This window comes from Perca fluviatilis, chromosome 19, assembly GCF_010015445.1.
Source record: "Perca fluviatilis chromosome 19, GENO_Pfluv_1.0, whole genome shotgun sequence".
NCBI classification, from domain to species: Eukaryota; Metazoa; Chordata; class Actinopteri; order Perciformes; family Percidae; genus Perca; species Perca fluviatilis.
The window spans coordinates 4456234-4469343 of NC_053130.1; the positions used below are offsets into that span (position 1 = coordinate 4456234).

The 13110-nt window shown below is 37.4% G+C and overlaps 1 protein-coding gene across 1 annotated transcript; it reads left to right on the plus strand.

Moving 5' to 3' along the window:
* The first annotated feature begins 1782 nt into the window (after positions 1–1782).
* Positions 1783–5485, plus strand: LOC120547940 (G-protein coupled receptor 4-like). The gene is made up of 4 exons (XM_039783769.1): positions 1783–1843; positions 2987–3175; positions 3421–3608; positions 3704–5485. Exons 2-4 carry the CDS (start codon positions 3002–3004, stop codon positions 4197–4199), a joined length of 858 nt encoding a protein of 285 aa, XP_039639703.1. The 5' UTR covers positions 1783–1843; positions 2987–3001; the 3' UTR covers positions 4200–5485.
* The last annotated feature ends 7625 nt before the right edge of the window (positions 5486–13110 follow it).

Sequence of the window (13110 nt, forward strand, 5' to 3'; positions counted from 1 at the left end):
TAAATAGTTGTCTGTGATTGATTTGTGTATTTGTTGTAATAATTGCTGGTTGAACACAGGTAGTGCTCGAATTCACCCCTCTTGGTTCCTTTAAAGAATACCAGATAGATTTGAAATGCCCGAAAATCTGCTTAGGGAGGTTGGTTGGGGTGGTGGATGGGTCAAACAACACAGGACTGTGACCCAGGAGACAGGGGATTGTGTCCCGTTGTTCTTTTACTTAACCCAACTGTCCCGTTTGTAAGCCCACCCACGACCTTTTCCTTAACTTAAGGGGCTGTATCCATTTCACGGAATTCTTCCGTGGGCCCATCACAGAATTTTCAGTGAATCTGCCACAGATTTAGAGTTAAGGGGCTGTGTTCATTCACGGAATTCTGTGAGATCAGGTTGGTCTGACATATCTGGAGCAGATCACTGTTTGTCACATTCACTGAGTCAGTTTATGAAAGAGTCAAGAAGTCTGATAATGTTCACAAGGCCAAGAAGATTTGTGTTTCATGTTTGTATTGTATACATATGTTTTGGTCTTTTTGAAGCACTTTGTGTTTTAAATTTTTAAGAGCTACATAAAAATGTTTGGTTTGATGTTATGTTATTGCTTTATGTTCTTTCAGCTGTTTTGCCCCCCACTTTTTGGATACAGTTGTATTAGGCATACCCATTCTACTACTGTTTGTTTCCAGCAGGTGCAGCCTTTGTAGTCAAACACTGGATAATTAAAGCAGAACTGCATCATTGAAATGCTGTTGAAATAATGTGAAATATACATAGATTTAATTTAGGTTTATTGTAATAGACAAAAACACCTATCTTAAATATAACTGTGCATTAACTTATAGAATTACACAGTTCATCACAGAAAACCTCTGTCAATTCACCTGTTTTAAAACCCCAATAACAAAGTTAATCATGCACACCACTGTTTCCCAAAAACATACAAATCATGTGTTCAAAGCTGACTCAGATCTTACATGTCTTGTGTAATGTAATACTCATAAGAGAGGAACTGCATACTTGCTGGAAACAGGCAGGAAACATTGAACATCAACAAGTGTTCAATGTGGTTATTTGTTCGTTGCACATAGAAACATAATTCCTTTTCTCTGGTAAATGGCAAAATCTTTATTTAGATCACTTGATGCTAAACGTTCACACAGTTCCTAGAGTGGGTTTTAATGTGCTTTATTTCTCGAGACTAGTAGTAGAAAGGTATGTCATGAATGCAGAAGTTGGGCTGCAGGCTCCCGAAGGTGCAGTCAGACGTGGCCATACTTAGTGGGAAGTCATGGAAGACAACATCTTGATATTCATTTCCTATTTTATTTTCTTGGTTTATTTTTTTTTTTTGCTATTTTAATTTCAGTTTTGGTTCTTTTTATTCCACATTCCCATTCAGTCACATGTTAATTATTCATTTTATCACTTAATACTACCTCATATCTGTCTTATTCTCATATCAAATAATTGTAGCTGTGTTTATATTTGAAATTGCTTAAATTACTTTTTAATGTTTTATGTAAATATATTATTTTACATCATATGTTCGATGATATGTAAACCTTCAATAAGCTCATCAAAACAATCAAAACAGCAACATATTAAATTAGCATGCATGTGCTGATTACTACTTGTGGTGTTTTATCAACTACAACCCCCTCCCCCTCACTGCTTCATGTTCATACTCATTTCATCACTCTTCCTTCAAAGAGGAGGCGTAGATTATTACAACCTACTGCATGTTATGTAACTTTACCATATTTATTGTAGACTGTTTGGATGCAGAGGACAAAACATCAGACATTGGTGTAGGGAACTCATTCAGTGTCTTCAGCTGTCAAAGGTAAATTTGGTGACATTTTATTATATAGATTGTTTGAAAAGGTAAAGACATTGTAAATAGTCATGAAAATGATTATGTAACCTTTAACAAGCAGACAGCTGTAGACTGTACTGTGTTTAAACCAACTATATTTCATTTGGGTTTTTCCCTGTCTTACCTTAAATTGTAAGCCTTATGGATATGTGATTGTGTAACAAAGACAGAAAATGGAGTTTAAGAAACCGGCTAAAAAAGATAATCCTGCAAAATCAAGTATAGTTAGCTAAAAGAAAAATGAGAGAAGAAAAATGGGATAGACCATGCAGAATTAATTGGAAATTAAACAACAAGAAGTAGAACTACTGTGTAGATATTTCAGAAATGTAGTCCATATCAATAACGTGCTTACAAAGGCTATTTCTTACAAATGTTGTATGTATGTATGCTCTGAAACATCATTATTTCACGGAAAGATATTTAGGAAATAATGATATTGATAACAATAATGAGCTTAGATATGCAAAATAGTTTTGTGTGTCTTGAAAATACGATGACTGACGTTATGTTATGTAACCAAAGACAGGTTACAGTCATCAGTTAGAGATGTTTAGTGAAATAACAAAATATAATACAGATGGTTTATCAAGTGGATGAATCAGTCTCATCAAAACCAGAGGGCAGAGGGGCATTCAACAAGTAGTGGGACATCAGTAACAAAGACAGGCTAAATGTCCTAAACAAATGGACATTAACATTAATCATTATATTAAATTACTGAAACATGGAATACATTTCTATTCATCATGTAGCAAGGATGGCTTTTTTGCACAAGTATAGAAAACGGTAATTTACACAGCTCTTTGAGTAGCTCATATGTTTACTCTACATTTGTCTTTAATTGTTTTAACGCTGTGCTTGTTCTGTAAAGATACTTTGACTTTTGACTTGGACCAGAACTTGTGCTATCTGCTTAAATATCATAAGCAGATAGGGTAACAAATATTAAGGAAGTTTAACACTGAGAGCAATACACATTTTGTTTGAAATGACTTGTTGTGTGAGTATTCTATATATGTATACTACATGTGTGTGAACTGAACAATGTTAGGTAGATATTAAACAACATGTTTCACGTCTCTTTTTATAACCTGATCTCCTAAACAGGTTTCACTCTGAAGAATGGGAGAGGTCTACGTTAACAACACTTTACAGGACATGAGCCATGATTACAACAGCACCTTCAACGACCTTGAGTTTGAAAAAATAAAATTCATCAAGTATGTGATGATATGCATAATCAGCTGTATTGGAATTCCTTTGACCCTCGTGGCCATCTATGCTCTTTATTCTCTGGTACGTATATTATGACTGAGATCTATTTGTGTAAAGTCTCTGTCTGTAAAGGATCTTGATCTGAGTTGGGGGCCACATGTCAGGGGGCTGGGGTGAAGTATTTTAATGACCTATACATTTACAGGAATAATGAACTGCATAGTTCAAATGTAAATTAAGCTGATTGGACCCTGCAGACATATTTGGGAGGAGTTCAGAACATGTTTACAACTGCTTTCTTTACTTTAACCAATGTTTTCCTGCAGGTGCGAAAGGATCATGTCGCTCCGATCTACGTCATCAACCTTCTCATTTCTGACCTCATTCAGTTCTGCTGCATGATCGGTCGTGTGGCACCACATGAGGACAAGAATACAACTAGAATTATCAGTTCTATCTACAACTCTAGTCTGATAGCCAGTGTTGGCTTCATGCTGTGCATCGCCCTGGAAAGGTACCTATCTATCCAGAATGTGTGGAGCTACTTCTGTGTCTGACCATTGTATTACTATATCATTCTGAAGCTGTGTCTTACATCTTGTATTACAGGTATTTGGTCATCGCCTGCCCACTGTGGTACCACTTCAGACGAAACATCAAGATCTCTGTGGTTGTCTGTGTCCTGGTCTGGATAATTTCTCTTGCCATTGGCTCCACTTTTGTATTTGGGTATTTTTCAGAAATCCCAGTAACCATCTTAGCCATATTTTTCCTCCTTCCCCTCCCACTGCTCATATTCTTTCTGGTTGGGACCCTTAAAGCCCTGTCTGCTTCCATCTCAGTTCCTGCTGATGAAAAACGTCGAATTCTGGCAATGTTGGTCCTGGTGCTGCTTATTTACACGCTGCTGTTCCTGCCCAGAATCATCAGGTTTCACATAGTTGACATGACCCTCTACATCCTGTCTTATGTGTTTCTTAAGTTGAGTCCTCTTGCAGACTTAGTTCTGTATGTTTTCATGAGGAAAGGGGCCATAGACAAGCTTTTGGCCTCTGTGTGTTGTTGCAGAATGGACAGCAATGATGTCAGCAGTTCAACAGTATGAATGATGACAACATGTCCACAGTCAGCTTCATGTAGGCAGAGAGAGAGAGAGAGAGAGAAAGGGGAGAAACAGAAGAAGACATGTAGGCAAATAGAAAGGATAGAGACAACAACTATTATGTCTTCTACTGATATGGTTTTCAATAAGACACCTAACTGTTGATGTAAGCCATCTTTTGTAGGAGTTGGGTCTGCGCCAATCACTCTTCTCTTTGCAACTTTGGATCTATCACCCTCTCCGACACACCTGTGTCATGTTATAGATGTGCAAAGTATTTTGCGTATGACTATTTTAGAAAAAAAATAGTCTGAAGCTGAAGCACCCCTAAAAATCATCTCAGCACCCCTGAAAATAAAGTCTTCATCATTGTGATTCTGTGAAATCGTTTAGTGCTCAAACGTTATTACTTTTGCAAACCTGATTTTAGCGATGGAATAGGATAAATGACGACAGGCTCAGCTCAGTTGTAGCCTAAAGTCAACAGCCTGTCTGTGATTCACTGGACGAGGGCACCTCAGCCGACTGTTTGGGGAATTCGGTCGTCAGAGTATGGCTACTTTCAACCACTGAAAAGGTATGGCTAATGGAGTGAAAATTAAATCTAATCGAATGAACACGTTAAGTAGGCTACAGGTGTAGTATTTGTGGAACCAGTCTGTGATCCCTGATCACAATGATAGTAATTATATCTGAATTAGCCTAGCTTATTCACCACGGAGTCCAATTTTGTTTTGAAACGTTAGACAAAATTGCTAACTGTAGGCATGTGTAGCTTAGGAGTAGCCTACAACAAGTTTTTAAAGTTTGCTATTAATAGCCTGCCGTAACGGCTTGAGCACCGCTAAAAATAGCCTATGCTACAGTTACCTCCCTACCAGACACTTTCTTATTTTTAACTGTCAATGCCAATGAAAAATAAATAATTCGACCTGACGGATCATCATACTCATTCATATCAGAACTGATACACTGGAACAACAAACCCTGACCCACAGTTTCCCCATAGATGGATATACGTTTCTTTTTTTAAAGAAAACAGCCAGGTTCAGGAGAGAAAGTATAAGATAAGCCTTTAACATTATCCCACTGCACTGAACAGCAACCCCATATTCACATAGGTTATAAATAGGTGAATGTATAACCTTTGGTAGCCTACACGATACATTCTCTGTTGATTAGTTGATTACATTTGCCTTCTGGTTGACAGCACAAAGAAGTGGGGAGAATAGAGAGGGTGAAGGGCAGAGAGAGCAAGATTAACAAGGTGAGAAAATGGCTAGGTAGCCTATAAGACACATATATAGTAGGACTACTGTGTTTTGTTTTCTCTTTTATTTGAAGATTATTTTCTAGTTGATTACAAAATGTTTTGTATGTGATTGTCAGTGATATGAATGAGGGAGGGAGATGGAGGGAGAGAGGAGGATGGAGAGAGAGTGGACAAAGAGAGGGACCTGGAAGAACCAGGTGAGAAAGTGGACATATATTATACGGGCAAAAACACTTAAAATATTCCATTCACATTATATTTACATATGCATTTCATGGAGGACTAGGCTCTTAAGAAAAAGAGATGTTGGATTTTCCCCATCTGGTTCAGAGGCGTTATTAGATTAGATTATTCAGCTCAAAATTCTGGGTCCTCTAGAAAGGCATTTTCTATGGGCCCTTCCCTGCATCCACAGCTATTAATTCTAGCATCTTCTGGGGCCCTCCTCACATGAGGGCCCTGGGTTCTCAGTCCCCTTTTTCCCCCCAGTCCGACGCCCCTGGGTTTGTGTGCTGCAATAATCATGCTTTGTGGTTTACATCTTTTTTTCACAGCAGATGTCTTGAATCTGTTGATAGTTTGTCATAATTGCATGTCTCAATCTGTCTATTTCTTTCCCCAAAACTCACCAGAAGATTAAGGTTTTAAAAAAAAAAACTGGGCATGCTATCAACTTTTCATTAGGGGCTGAGCCCCCCCCCAAAGGTCAGATCCTAGAATCGCCCCTGGCTGCAGATGTAAATTAGCCAAAGGCTAATTCTGGTGCAGTGCATCAAATGGTCACATTTGTTTTAATTGCACATTGTCCCTTATAAATAAAATTGAAATTGAATTTGAAATATACATAGATTTAATTTAGTTTTATTGTAATAGACCAAAACACCTATCTTAAATGTAACTATGCATTAACTTCTACAATTATACAGTGTATTACAGAAAACCTCTGTCAATTCACCTGTTTTAAAACCCCAATTACAAAGTTAATCTTGCACACCACTGTTAACATACAAATAATGTATTCAAAGATGACTCAGATCTTACATGCATAATGTACAACACAGTCTCACTCCCTACTCGTCAAATGTATGACGCATGGTCAAGGACCCTGGCGTCAAGTTTCAACGAAAGAGGTGTACCCTTGACGTTGTTTTTCGAAGAGGGGGTCCGTCAGATAGACATTCATGTTAATCCCTCACCGTCAGATATCGACGAAAGAAAAAAAAACACGTCCCACGCCCCTTAACTCGAAATCTGTGACAGTTATTATTGGTATTTTTAGCCCAATAACCGCTGTTTTAATCAACATTATTCTCGAGATATTATCATGGTTTATATGTATTTCTTTTAATGTTATTATTTCGGTCTATTTCAGCCAGGGAAGTTGGGTTGCTTTTTACCATATTTGACAGTGCTTACGGTGAGTAAACTTTGGTGACCATATCTACATGACAGCTGAGGTCCAGAGCTTTCTAGAACAGCTGTTCCTATGTGTGTAGCACCTTCTGTTGCTAAATGACAAGCCTTCAAACATGTGCTGGGTTCAAGGTTCAGAGGTCAATATTTCAAAGCAGGAGTGATGTATCCTCTTCAGACTGACATATGTTACTGTCCAGGTTGAGACCTTTCCAACGATGTGATTGCTATAGTCCTACGACAACGTCCCCAGAGGGATATTTGCCTTGAGTTCAAATGCTTCACAAATAACACTTGACATATTGTTCTATCATACAGCTGACATATACTTACAATAAAAAACAACATGAACAAAGAGATATGTAGTCAGACTGAAGCACATCACACAGCAACAATCTATTGTTCATCTTTCACAAACAGTGACAAGAGCAACACACAACCATGCTTCATATCATGAAGCTATTGCACACCCGCAATCTCAAGCAACATTATTTAAAGTTTTAATTGAGGTAGGTCCAAATTAGGCCTATAGTTTAGAAATGTCAAGTTTACCCATATCTTCTGCCAGAGAATAAGAGCTCATACTTGGCATGGAGAATAAAGATAGAGCAGACCATATTCTCTGTGCTTGCCTGGAGAGACGGGTTTCTATTCCTCTCCCCAACCTTCATGACAGTCATAATAAAATGCTCTGTAATGCAGCCTTGTATAACACAAACCCTCTGATTCACCGTGGGTGTCTGCTCTAAATCATAACACACACTTTCAGCACGGGCCTTCCAGCCAAAGTTGTTGTCCATATGAACACCACAGGGCCTATAGGAGCAGAGCCGATGGATTGGTTCATCATTATTGACCTGTGATATCCTCTGACCCAGTGGTTCCCAACCTGGGGTCCGGGCACCCCCAGGGAGGGGCGGCAAAGATCACAGGGGGGGCGCAAGTCTTTATCTGGTTTGAGGTTGAGGTAAAAAAAAAAAAATATTTGCACATGTTAATCAATATGATAATACACTAGAATATATAATGTATACAAAAGTCTGTATGAAAACTATATATTTTGTTGTTTGCTTGTTTTTCCTGCCGCCACGGCATCACATCACGGGCTCAGCTTTTCTTAGACATGAGTAGGGGGGGCGCCAAGGAAAAACGGTTGGGAACCACTGCTCTGACCCATGTCATGACCCTTTTCTCAGCTTGTGAAATGGCTGAATGAGATGTGTGAGTTTTGTCTGTGTGCAGTAGGCTGAGGTAGAAGTGTGCCAAAAATGCCAAAACACATGTTGTATATGTACACATACCCAAACAAAGCTATATACATCTTATTCTGTGAACAAAAACCTCGGCAACAATCTGCTTATCCTTTTAATTTCCTGAAAATGCTTCCTAAAACTAGTCCCTTCTTAATTTTGAAAAGGTAGTCTCAGTAAAGGCTAAAAAGGTTAGGATGGCTACAAGCTGTAACCACGGTGATTGATATGAGTATCATCTTCTGAATATAATAATTAGGCCTACTATAAATTGATATTTCAAAAAAAGTCATTCATTTAAAACAACTAATAATTCAGTGTGATTTTTAATCAAACTAAGTTCCACACATGTTTTTCCCCTTTAGTCTTTGCTATTAATATTCATCAACTGCAAAATTAGAAAATTGCATTTTTAAATAACTATGCATGGAAAATAAACTAAAAAATGCTTCTCTTTGTATATAGTTTATTGTTTTTCACAACAGTACAAGTCAAAACAAATGCAAATTAGTCAAACAAGCCATTAGGCTGTATTTGTAAACACTCAACTGTAGTTTTTTATATAGTATATATAAGGCAAATCAAAGTGCACAAAAAAACACTATTTTTTTATTAGTAGTATTTTATTGTGTAAATTCTCACCAGTGTTGGGGAGTAACGGAATACATGTAACGGCGTTACGTATTCAGAATACAAATTATGAGTAACTGTATTCTGTTACAGTTACAATTTAAATCGTTGGTATTTAGAATACAGTTACGTTGTTGAAATCAATGGATTACATGACGATACTTCTCTGTTTCACGAGTTTATTCACTCTGAATAAATTAAGGCAACTCTATGCATTTTCCAGAAGCCCCGATATGAAATCGAAAAAAATAGCTATTTGCGTGATCAGTCACAATAGAGTCGGAACCGGCACGACAGAGCCAGGACAGGAATAAGTTTCTATCTTGGAAATTCAAACAGCATTTCACATTAAAGAACGAACAGGGAGAATGAAATATAACTGTGCAGTGCAACCTGTGCTTGCCAGCAACCAACCTCCTTTCAGCGTCCAAATTACTCCACCTCCAACCTGAAGAAGCATCTTAAAGTAAGTTATTTTTTTAATTAGCCAGGTGTAGTCGTCTGCTGTAGTTTTACTGGTCACCTTGCTATTTTAACGTTGACGTGCGACTTTACATTCTCCTACGTGCTGATTTACTAGCTCCAGAGCCGTTTAAAGACTGACTAGCCCTGTTTGACATGCTAGCTAACGTTAGCTAAAATTAGCTCGTGGTAGCAAGACTGCGGTTAGATTTTTGTAGTATGCAGTTCGGGACTACCAATACAATAATCTATCTGCTTGTTCAGGTACACATTCAGCTAGTTGGAATAAAAACAACACACCATTATAGGCCTGTTTAGTAAGCTGGATGTGATAGCTGCATTCCTACACTTATAAAACGCAATTCAATGTGGAAGTAATCCTGAAGTAATCCAAGTATTCAGAATACGTTACTCAGATTGAGTAACGTAACGGAATACGTTACAAATTACATTTGTGGGCATGTATTCTGTATTCTGTAACGAAATACGTTTTGAAAGGATCCTTCCCAACACTGATTCTCACGTACAACGTGCAACATTCTTTCACAGACGAGGAGGGGTAATTACTACGTCACTTCCGTGGATTCGTTTAAACGTTATTATGGTACATAACTTACTGGAACAAAACTGAGCAACGTGTTTTCTGCTGGTGACCAAACCACTGACTGTATATATGTATATTGACTGTATACTGTATATATGTATATTGACTGTATACTGTATATATGTATATTGAAGCGATGCTGGTGTTAAAGACCAGCTGATCGCTGCCCGATTCTGTGAATGAATGGCCGCATTGCATTGGGGGATATCGGCTTTAATGCGTCTAGCTCGGATCATATCGTAATGTTCTGTATTACAGCATATATTGTAATATTTCACCGGTAATAAGACCGAAATAATATTATTAAAATAAAGAAATGAATACCATGATAACATCTAAATAAATGTTGATAGATTTAGCGTTATAGTTTAAAAAATATAAATAAACAAAAAAGCAACCCAACTTCCCTGGCCAAAATAGACCGAAATAATAACATTAAAAGAAATACATATAAACCATGATAATATCTCGTGAATAATGTTGATTAAAACAGCGGTTATTGGGCTAAAAATACCAATAATAACTGTCACAGATTTCGAGTTAAGGGGCGTGGGACGTGTTTTTTTTTCTTTCGTCGATATCTGACGGTGAGGGATTAACATGAATGTCTATCTGACGGACCCCCTCGTCGAAAAACAACGTCAAGGGTACACCTCTTTCGTTGAAACTTGACGCCAGGGTCCTTGACCATGCGTCATACATTTGACGAGTAGGGAGTGAGACTGTGTTGGAAGAGCTAACATGCAAAGTTTTCAATAAATATACATGAAGCAACTAATCTCAACATGGACAAAATTATGAATGTACTTGTTTGCTTTTTTGATGATGACCTGGCCAAAGTAACAGCACAACATCCAGCAAGTTTTGATTCCACTGTAAGATTTTGATATTATTATTGCAATATGTCATCTACATTGACTCTTAATTTAAAATATGGTTGGAAGAATTGTTGTGCATACGTCGTTTTTGTACAATATCATACAAACCTGTTCATGACAATGCATTGAACTAATTTAGTTTGTTTTACTCTTTTATAATTTTGTGTACAGATAATAAACTACACTATGTACTATTTGTTTATCTTTTTTTATTATGAGTTTTATTTTTGGTGTTTTAGTGGGGAGCATGCTTGCTTGTAGGATGTGATGTGGAGCAGTTATTTAGGCATTTTCTTGAAGTTTAATTATTGTTTCTTAACAAGAATGAGAATGTCTGCCTTTGATTAACTCACTGCATTAAAGCAAGGCATGGCAGCTCTGTTTGGACAGCACATCTCAAACACAGAGGCAATTCAAAGTGTTTTAAAACAATAAGGGAGAGTAAAATAAATGAAGATAGAATAATCATTTTTAAAATAGATCAAATAACATGCCAGTTTGTAATGTTTCCAGTCAGGATGCTTTCTATTGCTCCTCTGTAAAAAATAATAACTTGGCAGGGGACTTTTGCTTTCTTGAAGTTTTCTTAATTATCGGTTTCCAAACTTTGAACACTGACAATAAGATCTGTAAATCATCCTTTTAATTCTGAATAACAGCAGAACAGCAATAATAGGTATCTAGTCATAGAGATGGTAAGAGGAAGTAAAAACCGTTTGGTGGGCATGTGTCGACAGAGTTCTCAAGAAAAAACAAAGTAAAATAGAGTGTGGGCTTATCTGGGTGCCTGCTAGTCAACTTCCTGTTTTTTGTGGTGTGTGTAAGATTCAGAGGTGGGTAGAGTAGCCAAAAATTGTACTCAAGTAAAAGTACTGTTACTTCAGAATAATATGACTCAAGTAAAAGTAAAAAGTAGCCATCCAAATAATTACTTGAGTAAGAGTAAAAACGTACTCGGTGAAAAAACTACTCAAGTACTGAGTAACTGTTGAGTAACGTCTGATTTATTTTTTAACATAAGCATTCAATCAGACGGACAAAAATACAAAATAATCATCTTTAGGCAAATTATAGTTCATCCAATCAATAAAATAAATAAAAATTAATTAATTACAAAATAGCTTACATTAAAATAATCCAGGTAAATTCAAGTACTTAAAAAATAAAATACATAAAATAATAATACATAAAAATAAATAAGCACAATTAACACAAATTTCCAAACCTACTTTTTTTTACAGGCTCTGCAGGCAGAACTAGAACAAGGTAATGGAGCTGCTGTTTGGCACTTTTACTAAGGTAAACATGCTTTCATTATGAGGCCAGAGGCCTGGACTACGAAGCAAGATTTGGGGTTAACAGCTAACTTCAGGTTCAACCCAGGGTTTTCTTTATCACCAAGGTGGATCACTTGATACCGGGTTCAATCGCCGTGGTAACTCATGCTGGACGCCTAACCTGGTCGGGAGCAGGTTATGTTGGAGATCAGAGATCAACGGGTGTAAAAGCACCGCCTACTGACCAATCAATAGGCCTACTCGATTGATAACGGCGTCACCGTTCTTATAGAAGATCAGGCGGAGCGGGAGAGTGCGGAGAGAGAGAGAGAGAGAGAGAGAGAGAGAGAGAGAGAAAAAAAAAAAAAAAAAAAAAAAAGAGAAAAAGGGGGAAGAGAAAAGAGAGAGAAAAAAAAAAAGAGAAAAAGGGAAGAGTGCGCTCATAAAAGTTAAAACATTTAGAGACCGACAACGCCGCAAACATTCCCTGATGGGTATATTTATGAAATATATAGATTTGAATGGGAGGGAATTACATATCGGCTATTTCTCTGCTTCTTGAGCCAATGCGCACAGCGGTTTGAATTATGTTTTTTATATTTTTTATTTGCTCTCACGATCGCTTCCACTGGCAGGATTGCAACTGAAATAATAAGCTAATTACGGCAGTTTATGGAAAGCACAAGTGTAATTATGGTCAGATCTAGGTCCTGACTGATGGGGAAGTGATATTGATAAGTGTTGATTTACACATCAGCGTCGCCTATTTTTTGTTGCCAGCTGACGAGAGTGCACAACTACGTCTGATTGGTGAACAGTCACGTATGTGGTAGAGCCTTTGGCGGAAGTCTCTCTCTCTCTCTCTCTCTCTCTCTCTCTCTCTCTCTCTCTCTCTCTCTTTCAAAATAAAACATTAAAACGAGGCGTACGCGGGGAATACAAACAATGACGCGTAGAATACCAAAGAGGTAAAAAGAAAAGTAACGAGCTCATTGTAGCCCAATGTAGCGGAGTAAGAGTACAGTTTCTTCTTCATAAATCTACTCAAGTAAAAGTAAAAAGTATAGTGATTTAAAACTACTCCTAGAAGTATAATTTTTTCAAAAACTTACTCAAGTAAATGTAAC

Excerpts from the sequence above, each read along its gene's own strand:
- LOC120547940 (XM_039783769.1), top strand. The coding sequence starts at position 3,002 with ATGGGAGAGGTCTACGTTAACAACACTTTACAGGACATGAGCCATGAT. Across the intron at positions 3,176-3,420 it reads TCTATGCTCTTTATTCTCTG|GTGCGAAAGGATCATGTCGC; the intron begins GTACGTATATTA and ends GTTTTCCTGCAG. Across the intron at positions 3,609-3,703 it reads CTGTGCATCGCCCTGGAAAG|GTATTTGGTCATCGCCTGCC; the intron begins GTACCTATCTAT and ends CTTGTATTACAG.